This window comes from Schistocerca serialis, chromosome 1 (genome assembly GCF_023864345.2).
Source record: "Schistocerca serialis cubense isolate TAMUIC-IGC-003099 chromosome 1, iqSchSeri2.2, whole genome shotgun sequence".
NCBI classification, from domain to species: domain Eukaryota; kingdom Metazoa; phylum Arthropoda; class Insecta; order Orthoptera; family Acrididae; genus Schistocerca; species Schistocerca serialis.
The window spans coordinates 737,607,248-737,620,499 of record NC_064638.1 but is presented as its reverse complement, the minus strand read 5'-3'; the positions used below and the strand labels follow the sequence as shown (position 1 = coordinate 737,620,499).

The following is a 13,252-nucleotide window of genomic DNA, read 5'->3' as shown; positions in this document are numbered from 1 at the left end:
CCAGTGATTCTCAATTTTCTAGTGCTCAGAAACGGCTTATATATGTAAAGGCTTGAAATGAATGCCAATATGGTACCTCACAACTCTTTGCCGAAGGGAGATGTCGTGCACATGACATAAGTGGTATTGTGCCAACTCATTGGTGAATGCTCAGACACATGCTCAGAATATCTGGCATGCTAGATATTGCTCTGCATGTTTGGAAAGACTCCCAAATGTGCTGCATTCTATGACGTCAGAAACTCAGCACACTCAACGCTCAACGTTCTGATGCACAGTCCGTGTGCTGACGGCTTAAGGGAGTGAAATTGGGTTAGTAAAATAAAGCCAAAATCTGAATCAATAAATTCTATTTGCAGGAAACATCCAGTCCTCATATTACAGTTTCCTCATCAAGATTGGACAGCGCATCAATGGAAACACATTGCTGATTAGATGAATCATGTTTATTGCTTCTGTAGATCAATGAGTGCATCCAGATATGCTTTCATCCAGGAAATGGGTGTTCAAAACATGCACCACACCACAGATGCAGGCTGGTGGGTGCAGTATTGTACCTTGGGTAATATTCACCTGTGCTTCCACAGGTCTTATCACCGTAATCTAACACAGCATGACAGTTATGTATTACGTGAACATTAGTGTGGACCACCTGCATCCCTTCAAGATTGATGTTTTCACTGATGGTGATGACATCTTCCAGCAGGATAACTGTCCACATCACAAGACAAAAACCATGCTACAGTGGTTTGAGAAGCTGTATAGTTAACTCACACTGATGTCTTAGCAACCAAATGTGCCTGATATGAAACCAATGGAGTGCATCTGGGATGCTACTGGGCACCAGCTCCAAGTGCACTATCCTCTGGCCTGTAATTGCATGACCTATGCAGAGATATCAGGTGCCATATGGATTTGCATGTCATGGACGTGTCATGCAGAATTCCTGCTATGTTGCATTTCAAAAGTGAACTGATACTATTAAGCAGGTTATCATAGTGTTTTGACTCTTCAGTATATTTCTCTCATGTCATATGTGCTGACATTGTGCATTTGTCAATGTTGAGTAATAATATATGGCTAGATAATTAATCTCTCTGATCTCAGAGTCTAACCTGAAACAAGTTCATTTTACACATTACTCTGTCTCTCTTCATCTGGTGCTTTCTTTTTCTTTGGGCTTCTGAGCCACTTGTTTTCCCTTCATTTTGTCATCTCACACTCTTTCCACTGTTAGTGTCTCTTTAGTTATACAAATTCAAAACCAATGTTCTGAAAGTTCAAATTCATTGCTCATGAGACAAATATTTGTTGGGTAATCCACTGTCTGTCTTTTATCCAATACCTTCTGTTTTCTTCTCCCTGGACATTTTCAGGCACAAATTTCTTGACTGTATTGTATTACCAGCTCCACAATTTTGTACAGCTAGGATCAAATGGAAACTAGTAATACTCAATATAAAATCATATTCACAGTTGTACAACTGTTACAGAATAGTATTATAGTATAGTTTTGCTACTATCACATCAGAAAATGAAACAAGTCTGTTGGATTTTGTTCATGCAGATCTCATTTTTACTCCCCAAGTTTTCTGTTCTGAAAAATGATAAACTTATGTTTAAGATAACATGGAATATTAAATATTTATTTAGCCAGGAAGTAAAGAAACCACCAAAAAGAAATAGGTAAACCAAGAATTAACCTGAACTACAGTGTCTCAATAGTTTTCTCTTAATTTTTTCCTAATTTAGAAAATTGGGGACACAATGGAGATGTACAGTCAAATAACACACAGTTAGCAAATAAAGAGGACAAAGGATAAATAAAATTCAAAACTAAATACGTACATCTGTACCCATAGTATCAGTCATACTCAGTTCATCTTTCAACACAACTGTCCAGCATGGTTACTATCCAATTGCATTACAATCTCCTAAACCCAGCTATAAATAACATTTGTGACATCTGTCAAAAGTATTGTATGATTACTTGCATTAAAGACATTGCATCTTCCAACAAACTATCAAAAATCAAAAACAGATATCTTACAGTAAATGTTCACAACATTTCCAACTATTATTTTATGAAGTTCTCATACTACATAGCTGTGTATAAATAATGAGAAATACAGGTATTAGACATGTAACTATGGCTAGAGCATCTCTACAAGTTTTTAACTGATGTTACAGGTGCTCAATATGGGCATCATTTGTAATGTGGAAAATGTCAGTACAACAGTCAAACTCCTGCCACACGCATCCCAACATATTATGGTTGACATCAATGATTGCATCATTATGCTTCCCGCAGCTCTTCCACATTAAGTGGTCATAGAGGCATGAACACATGCCTTTGACATAATCCCTTAAGAAGAAATCACATGCAGGTAACTAAGGTGACATTGGGGTCACTGAAGAGGAGGAGATTCGTGATGGCTTAGTATGCCCAATCCATCACTGAGGAAGCTCAGCATCAAGGTAATCACAAATGTCTGAAAGAAAATTTTGCAAAATGAAGTCTCCTTTGTCTTGCTGTATTGTGGCATAAGCTGTTGCTGCAACAAAAATTTTTGATCACTTACCCAGTGATATAAAATGTCTGACAGACAGCAAAGTAAAATTTGAAGGCAAACTGAGAAAGTTTCTCCTTAACAATACCCTCTATTCTGTAGAATAATTTCTATTACAGTAATGAGTAAAATGTGTTGAGTAGGAATTACTAACTCACATATCTATATCTTTTTTCTTTTTGTAAAAAACTTCAAAATGTTCAGAATGTAACCATACATACAAATTAATTTGCAATGTGAATGGACAATGACTCAGTCTGAATCACTATGACCTATTGTGCCAAATGATCCATGGAACATGTAACTAATGAACTAGTCCATCCAGGTTCATGAAACCAGTCATTTTAAGTCACAAAGAAAAATGGTCTATAAACTTTTGATGAGGACAAGCTACATAAGATGTTAATTTTAGGTGAATCACATGTATGTTTCATAATCTCGTGTGCATATTATTTGACCTAAACATTCACATTATGACAATTCACCTTTCCAACCACGTCATAAGTTCTCGCCACTGGAAACTAGCTTCTGTGAAAAGCTTTTTCCTCCAGTAGCTGCTGCAAATCATTGCAAAAGCCAGAATGAAGCTTTTTATAATATGTAGGCAGCACATTTAACAATTGCAGCCAATACAGATTTACACACAGATGTTTCCATAAAAGGTGTCAAACAGTTGAGCGTAGTGTCTGCCATTATCTACTCACACATGCCACCAATTTCTTTGGGCACCTCACAAATGATTCCTACACATGTTCCTCAATCTCTGTTAGTTTGTTTTCTTCACACTTGGAGCTTTTACCTTATATTTGGCACAAAATCATCACTGAACCATCACAACTGACCCACATTTACCAAATTCAAGGACACAAAATGCACATATCCCTCCATTATATGTCATCTTCTGACAGTTCCTTGGTGATTTACTCCGCAACTATGCTGTGGCACATATTACAGACCTAAACCTCAAGAGAGTCTCTGCCCACTGATACCTGTCATTATGTCTTAATTTTTGTGCAGCCTTCTTCTGAAACACCACAGATACTTAAAGAGTGCTCCTGCATTATAATGACTTTTTATATCTCAAAAACCTATGAGCATAATCTTGTAGGGTGATGGGCTGGCTAAAATCTGGAGTGGCATACTCTTTTATGTCAGGTTATCAGTAGTGGAATGATTTTTTTCTAAGCCCACACTGTAGGTTAATAAGGAACATCTGGGTTTCCAGAATCTAGGTTAGAGGGTAGTTCTCACTCCTAGGTCTTTTTCACACTGTTAGTAAGAGCATGCTATGATATAAGTACAGGTCTTCTTTGGTTTATGAGGAATTAGTATTGTCCACCTCCACACCCCTATCTATCCTCTTCCCTCTTCCTCCCCCCTCCCCCCCCCCCCTCCCCTGTCTTGTCTGCCACATTTGATTAAAGACACCAAGGCAGATTTCCTTATTAAAATACTGGAACACACCAGATCATTACCTCAGTGTATGGAACATCTGAAAGAGGACACTGTCACTCCTATTTGCACAAATGGCAGCTATACTCATCTTTATTACTACCTCTCTCTGTTTTTTTAGTAATGTTAGATGGCTGATGCCCATCAAGCTGTGGAAGTAACACCAGGTTAATGTTCTGCCTTTGTCCTTATAATGTTTCTGGAGATTGTCTGAGACTTTGCCTGAGTATAACACATATCAGAGACACGCTATTTACATTATACATCCTACTTATGTCTTCCCACACTTAAGTGCAATTGGTGGTATGCTTAACTCAGTTCATACACTCATGCTATGCACTTATTTTACTCTTCTCATGATTTTCAAGCACCCTTGAAGCGTGGAGAAACTAAAAATCTTCTGAAGATGTCTCTGGATTCCCTCCTCATAACTCAAAATGCTGTACTACAGCTGCATCTACATCCACATACATACTTTTCAATCCACTGTATAGTACCATCATACACTTTTCTATCTGACTTGCAAAATGGAGTGAGAGAGAAATAATTTTCTGTGCACCTCTACATGAGCCTAATCTGTCTTTTTTGGTCCTTACTGTCCTTAGGCAGGATGAACATTGGAGGTAGTAGAATTACTCTGTAGTGGTAAATCCTGGTTCTCTAGACTTTTCCAGTATCAATTTGCAAAAAGATTGCCTTCTTTCATCCAAGTATTCCCATCTAAGTTTGCAGAGCATTTCCGTAACACTCTCATACTGACTGAGCCTATCTGTAACAAATCTAGCCTCATAAGAAAACTTGAATTGAATTGAATTTTATTTGATCCTGTAAGATTACATTGTGTACAGCAAATGTATGTGTAATATAGGACATGTCAAAGTATTACCATTCATTATCACTTATTTTTATACACATTTAGCTTACATTTTAACATAATTGATAATAACATTATATTTAAATTTAATGGCATAAGTAATCTGCAACACTGTAAAACTCTTTTTCAATGAGATAGTCTTTAAATTTCTTTGGAAAGTCCTTGTGAAGTACACTATCTTGCAGGTTTTTATGCAGACTTCTTAGTAGTCTGATACCAGAGTACTGGGGTCCTTTTTCTAGCATTGCCAGTCGGTGGGGTATGCTCCGTACTTCATTCTTCCTTCTTGTATTGTGGGTGTGTACACTAGCATTTGTAATTCAGTCCTCACTACCTTTTGTGATGTACATTATTGTTTTGTATATATACAACGATGAAAAAGTTAAGATACCTCTGAACTGCTCCCATGATTTTGATTAATCTAGTTGGCAGATGTTGTACCACATATCAGTACCACCTTACAAGCATATCACAGCTGGCAATAGAATTATGAGTTTCTGTCCAACATCAATAGCAGCCATGCAGAATCTGGCAGATGCAATGGAGCATGCCTGATGATCCACACCTCCAGCAAGGCATGTAGTACAAGTGCCCTCATCCGCCACAATATAGGATGGTCAGTGGCAGCCACTCAGCCCTCTTGCACTTGGAGCTACTATGCTATGACATCTTTGTCCATGATTGTTCTTATGACATTGGTAACTGGAGTCTATTTCTTGCTGCATCATTTGTAAATAGTCTTCATACATCCAAAGAAATGCAAGATAAGTAAATCTTCTGTTTGCTGTGTTTCTTGTTCACTAATCTTTTCTGCACCTGTCCAGCTTTTCTACGATGACAGTTACCCCTCCACTCTGTAGCTCACCTCTCCTTACTGCTATGTACAAACTCACTCACAACATCTGCGAACAAGTCATTGTACTCATGTGTGGCAGTCTTCAAGTATTCAAGTTTACTTATTCCTGTTCTGTAGTCTTTTTGCTTGGTTTTTGCAGTTCTTGCCTACCTTGTGTTTGCCTTGCTTGTGCTCTTTATATTCTAGGTTCCAAAGTTGCAGCATTTGCACTCCCTTCTTGCTTTCTCCATGTTACATTGTCTTGCTATTTTTGCTTTTCATTGTTTGTCTTCCATGCACAGCTTAATTCAAAATGGCTATTACACCACAATCGCCTGTGCTGCCTACAGTTGACCTAACTCAGTTTATTCAGTTTCTGAGTCAACAAATGGCACAACTGCTTAAAGTGATGAATCGCTTTATGATGGTGCTGAAGACCTCACACAAGATGCCGGACCCAAGGGCAGCACCGTCGCCTGCACAACCTGCATATGCATCGCCCCTTCATGAGTTTGATGATATGAAGGAAGACTGGACAGAATACCTTGCACAGTTCAATGCACACATTGCAGCACATCACATACAATGTACCAATAAACATTCTTATTTCTCAGACACAGTGGGAGTGGTTTCTTTTAGATTGTGCACCAAACTTTTCCCCACACCCTGCTCTGAACTAGTAACATACAAAGATCTGCTGCAGGTGCTTACAAAGTATTATGAGGATAAGGTACAAGTGCCAGCTGCCCCTTACAGATTCTTTAGATCACATAAACAAAAAGGACAGATGTACCATTAGTGGGTGACTGAAGTGCAAGGCCTTACTAGACTGTGTCAATTCAACTTTGACTGTGGCAGATATTACAGTGATATAATGGTTCATGATTCCATCGTGCACAATATAGCTGACTCTCGAATTCAGGAATAAATCCTTAAATACCCAGACCCTCCCTTGCAACAGGTTCTGCAGATTCTAGACTACCAGGATTTCTACAAAAGAGCAGCAGACAGTTTTGAGAAAGTGTCTGTTGTGGTTAAAGAGGATGTGGGTATATTTCAGTGAATCCCCCACCACATAGTTTGTTTATAGATCCACAAACTATTATTAGTGTTTGCAGAAAGATATGGTTGCTGGAGAACACAGCTGAATAAGATGTCTCAGGATAATGTGCAGTCCAAGGTAGAAGTGACACCCACTGTTCTTTGAAGAAGGGTTGCACTCTCCTTGACCCAGTGACCTGACACTGTATTTTTGAAATATGGCATGTGGAATTTCCTGGCAGAGGTACAGGATCTCAGGCTCCATAACCTTCCTGATGTAACACTTGCTGCCCAGATACAACTCCCCTGCCCCCCCCCCCCCCTAAATAACAGAAGTTAAGATTGGTTGTTTTATTTTATCTATTTGTTTTGTGTTCTGATGATCCATGTTGTGAATACATCTCAGGATATGGAACACGTCAGTCCCACAAATTTGTTGAGGTAACATTCTATGGTATTCTGTAATAGTACTAATCAGTTTCTTATTAAAGTATCTACACTGGGGTGACAGAAGTCATAGAATACCTCCTAATATAATGATGGACCTTCTTTTGCCCAGCATGGTATGGACTCAATAAGTTGTTGGAAGTACCCCGCAGAATTATTGATCCATCCTGCCTCTATAGTCATCTGCAATTGTGAAAGCACTGCAAATGCAAGTGTTTTTGGACACACTGAGCTCTCAATTATGTCACATAAATGTTTGATGGGAGTCATGTCAGGCAATCTGGCGGCCATGTAATTTGCTCGAACTGTCCAGAATGTTCTTCAAACCAATTGTGAACAGCTGTGGCCCTGTGACATGGTGCAATGTATCCATAAAAATTCCTTTTTTTTTTTAAAAAAAATCTTGAATCCATGAATGGCTGCAAATGGTCTCCAAGTAGCTGAACATAACCATTTCCAGTCAACAACTGGTCCATTCCATGTAAAGACAGCCCACACCATTATGGAGCCACCACCAGCTTGCACAGTGCATTGTCAACAACTTGGGTCCCTGCTTCTTGGGGTCTGCACCACACTCAAACCCTTTCATCAGCTCTTACCAATTGAAATTGGGAATCATCTGATCAGGGCGCTGTTTTTCAGCCATCTACGGTCCAACCGACGTGCTTGCAAGACCTGGAGAGGCACTGCAGGTGAAATGATGCTGTTAACAAAGTCACTCATGTCGGTCTTCTGCTGCCATAACCCACTAACACCAAATCTTACCTCACTGTGCTACTGGATACGATTGTCATACATCCCACATTGATTTCTGTGATTATTTCACGCAGTGTTGGATGCCTGTTAGCAGTGACAACTCTACGCAAACGACGCTGCTCTCGATCATTAAGAGGACACTGTCAGCTTCTGCTTTGTCTGTGATGGGAGGTAATACCTGAAATTTGGTATTCTCGGCACACTGTTGACATTGTTGATCTCAGAACACTGAATTCCCTGATGATTGCTGAAATGTAATGTCCCGTGCAACTAGCTCCAACTACAATTCCATGATCAAAGTCTGTTAATGCTCGTTGTGCAGCCATAACCACGTTGCAAAACTTAGCACATCAATCACCTTAGTACAAGTGACAGTTCAACTAATGCACTGCTGTTTTATACCTTGTGTGCATGATACTACTGCCATCTGTGTACATCCATATAGTTATCTCATGACTTTTGTCACCTCAATATATAACTTAGGTTCTGTTACAGAAAAATAAATTTTGCAGATAAATAACACAAGAATCTAATATAGAAAATTAGATATGTTTACAATAATAAATAGACAAAATCACAAATACGGATCTGGGAATGTATCTGAGAGTTACAGGCAGATGGGTACTATTCATTGTGGTTCAGGAACTCTTTTATAGTGTTAAATCACCCCTGCAATGGGCATTGCATTGTCTTTTTGAACAAGAGCTCATCATTTACTAAACACTTAATTTGTGAAGGGATGGCTTTAAAAATATTGTAGCCACTGAAATGTTCCGTGTCCAGGTTTGTACATTCATAGTGGATATCTTTCTTTCTTCTAGTATTATGGCCATGATATACACTATTGGGTTTAAAAAGGACCTTTTTTTCCTTATGAAACTCATCAGGGACAATATATATTGTGCACTGGATGTGCGGATTTCAATTTCTTTAGAAAGACTTCTGCAATTGGCTCTAGGGTGGACTTGACTCATGGCTGTTTCCTGTGAGTATGGTACTTTTCTAGCAGTGGCTGTTTTCCCTCAAAACATGAATCCATATGCTGCAGTAGCCATGAAAATAACTGCAATAACCAGATTTAATGGGTTCCATAAGAGCAAACCTATGTAAAGCACAAGCTTCAGAATTCAGTCTTTTGCACAGATAGAGGATGTGATCTAACCAGTTTAGTTTACTATCAATATGTAAGCGCAAGTGTTTTGAACTATTCATCCTAGAAATCTACAGGTCATCTAATTTTTCTCCTATTTTTTTCATTCTTTAGAGGTTGTCTGAAACTGAATACAGTTTGTTTTACTGTGATTAACAGAAAGACCATGTATATTAAACCAGTTCACAACATCCCTGAGAACATTTTTTAGCCTACACCTAAAGTTTCTCTGATGAATTATCAACAAGTAGCACAGGCTCATCAGCGAAGATGGTGAATTTCCCATATTCTGTTCAAAGTGGTAGAGCATTAATAAAATTAATAAAAAGTAGGGAGCCCAGAACTAAGCCCTGTGGCACTCCACATGTGATGGCACCCCATTCTGATGATATTCAGACATCTGTTCTGCCATCCAATACAACTGTCTGTTTTCCATTCAACATTTGCTGTATGAGACAGGATTCATTGTTTGACAAACCCAGCTCCTCAAAGCTGATCATTCTGTCCAAATGCTTTGTTGGCATCAACAAAGTATACTGGTATTTAGTTTCAAGTTTCTGTGTCATTTCATCGCTATTCACAAATAAGCTTAGCAAGATACTGACCAGTGCACACATACAAGAGACAGTGTTGCTGGGCCTACACACATATTATTTGTCTGCAATCTTAAGTCACTAATTGATAGTAAATTTTTCTACACATGCTCTGAGTTTGCTCTCACTTGGGCCATTCTTTCTGATATTGTAAAATTTCATAAACATAAAGTGGATGTAATGTTTCAAGGAGCTATCTGCACCAAGGGTGAGTCTTGTTTGACCCATATCCCTTATGATGGGGAAGTGTTTCTACATACTGTGTTGTGAAGTTAGCTACAATTTGTGACACATCCATCTGATTTTGAAGTCTTTTCTGTTTCTTTATTGTATACTTCTAACAAAATGTAACACTGATTATGTCATTATGCTAAAATATGTACTCTCAAAAGAGGTTTTGAATTTCAATTTGAATCATGATGGTAAGATGTAATTTTATTTATTTATGTATGACATTAGGATAAAACGTTTATTTTTATTTATTTTACCATTTTACCCATTCACTTAAATTTATGCCAGTAAAATACGTGTTTTAATATTACAAGCATCCAGATGTTTTTAGAAAATAAGTAAACTATTATACATGTAATATACAAAATGTTCACATAATACTGTACTATTTCACTTGACTTGCCATATATTACTAGTACACTACTCGTACAATATGCAATCAACAGGAAAGAATGAAAAATCAAATCAAATCAAATCAAATACTCTGTTACCTAGTTCCAAAACACATACACTTAATTTCATTTAGTGTTCATTATTTTGATATTTGCAGTTTCCTTACAATCACTATCATACAATGAGGTGACAAGTCATGGAATACCTCCTAATATCATGTTGGACCTCCTTTTGCCCAGGATAGTGCAGCAACACAACATGGTATGGACTAAACAAGTCACTGGAAGATCCCAGCAGAAACATTGAGCCATGCTGCCATTGAAGCCATTCATGATTGTGAAACTGTTACCAGTGTAGGATTTTGTGCATGAACTGACCTCTCAATTGTGTCTCATAAATGCATGATGGGATTCATGTCAGCTGATCTGGGTGGCCACACTATTTGTTTGAATTGTCCAGAATGTTCTTCAAACCAATCGTGAACAACTGTGGCCCAGTGAGATGGTGCATTGTCATCCATAAGAATTCCATCATTGTTTGGAAATATGAAATCCGTGAATGGCTGCAAATGGTCTCCAAGTAACCGAAAGTAATCAAGAACCCAGTCCAGTCCATGTGAACATAGCCCACACCATTATGGAGCCACCACCAGATTGCACAGTGCATTGTTGTCAACTAGGGTCCATGGCTTCTTGGGGTCTGCACCACACTCAAACGCTATTATCTGCTCTTACCAACTGAAATTGAGACTCATCTGACCAGGGCTCAGTTTTCCAGTCATCTAGGGTCCAACCGACATACTGACAAGCCCAGGACAGGTGCTGCAAGTGATGTCATGCTGTTAACAAAGGCACTCGCGTCTGTCTTCTGCTGCCATGACCCATTAACACCAAATTTTGCCACACTGTCCTAATAGATACATTTGTCATACATCCCACATTAATTTCTGTGATTATTTCACACAGTGTTGTTTGTGTGTTAGCACTGACAACTGTCTGTAAGCAACATTGCTCTCAGTCATTACATGTAGGCCGTCGGCCACTGCATTATATGTGGTAAGAGGTAATGCCTGAAATTTTGTGTTCTTGAATATGCAATGTCCCATTCATCTAGCTCCAATTACCATTCCATGTTCAAAGTCTGTTAATTCCTGTCATGCAACCATAATCACATTGGACACCTTTTCACACGTACCACCTGAGTACAAATGACAACTCCACCAATGCAAATGACAGCTCCACCAATCCTCTGCTATTTTATACCTTGTGTACACAATACTAATGCCATCTGTATGTGTGTGTATCACAATCCCATGACTTCTGTCACCTCAGTGTATAAAGCTATACTAATAGTTCCATTCATGATTTGATCTTTCACACTATTTACAAATGCAAAATAAAATATTTAAGGTAAAAGGGACCTGTAGAGAAGTAAAATAACAAGTGAAAAGTAAAAGGAATGTTTTCCATTCAAAACAGAAATTGCTGTGTCTACTAGCAAGGTGAACAGAAAAAGGCCCATGACATTAAGCTGCCAATTGTCCCTTACACGTTTCTTTTTTTCGGTAAGTTATGAAAACCTGAGATCTTTTTGTGCCACTTATTGCAGTTAATTGTGTGTTGTTCTTTCTGCCTGTCTCTCCTCATCTCCATGTGAACTAAAATCAGTTTTAAGACTTGGTATCTCTTCAATATTTTAAAAATACTGTCTATTGCACTGCAATGGTTCTTCTTCCACTGTCATTCCTTGTCCCCTCTTCTTACAGATGTAGGTTGCTCTTTTATCATGGGTACTTTAAGCTGTTACTATGAGAAATGTTTTTAAATGGTAACCACAAGTTTTACTTACACACTGCCTCTTAAAGAACCTGCTGAAGGAGTAGCTGACAGGTTTCTGTTCTTCAGCAGACACAGAACTGTAAGAATAAGTCATCTCTACTGCAGCAGTGAAGACAAGATATAAAGAACCTGCAAAAAGATGAAATATTACATCAATGATTACATACATTCTTCTATTGACTTACACAAACTTTACAGTGATTTAAAAGCAGTTGTAATCTATTCAGAATTAAAACTGAATGCCCAGAATTATTGTTGCCTTATAACTGTAATATATTGAGATTTAAAAATTCTGCACCAATATATCCAGTTCACATCAAACAAAATTCAAAACTCGAAGCAGAGCTTCTCTTTTCACATATTTCAATAGTATGCATCACAGAATACTGCTACAATGAAAACACAGTAAGTATCACTATAAACTATTATGAAAAACAATGTTTTCGGCACCTGCATATATACCCAGCAAATCATAGCAAAGGGCATGGCAGACAGTACACCCCACTGTACCAGTCATTAGGGTTTCTTCCTGTTTCAATCACGCATGACGTGTGTTATGAATGATTGTCTGAAAGCCTCTGTGGGTGCTGTAATTATTCTAATCTTATCCTAATTATCTCTTTGTGAGCAATATGAAGGGGATTGGAGCTTGCTCTTAGAGTCATCATTTAAAGTCAGTTCTTGAAACTTTGTTAGTAGACTTTCTTAGGGTAGTTTACATCTATCTTCAAGAGTCTGCCAGTCCAGTTTCTTCAGTATCTCTGTGACACTTTCCCATGGATCAAACAAACCTGTGGCTATTCATGCTGACCTTTTCTGTATATATTCAATATCCCATGTTAGTCCTATTTGGTATGGGTCCCACACACTTGTGAAATACTCTATAACAGGTCACACAATGGATTTGTAGGCAACCTCCTTTTGTAGACTGATTGCACTTCCCTAGCATTCTACCAATAAACTGAAGGCTACCACCTTCTTTATCCACATCTGAGCCTATGTGATCATTCCATTTCATATTCCTACAAAGCATTACACCCAGGTATTGGTATGAGTTGACCAATTCCAGCAG

The 13,252-nt window shown here is 38.3% G+C and overlaps 1 protein-coding gene across 1 annotated transcript in view; it reads right to left on the bottom strand.

The window, feature by feature from the left end:
- The window catches only part of LOC126481744 (carnitine O-palmitoyltransferase 1, liver isoform-like), a 206,795-nt gene that overhangs the window by 108,176 nt on the left and 85,367 nt on the right, over positions 1–13,252 (bottom strand). The window contains exon 2 of the mRNA XM_050105701.1: positions 12,191–12,309. Coding sequence (XP_049961658.1) covers positions 12,191–12,274 — 84 coding nt within the window. The 5' untranslated portion in view covers positions 12,275–12,309. The remainder of the gene's footprint in view (positions 1–12,190; positions 12,310–13,252) is intronic.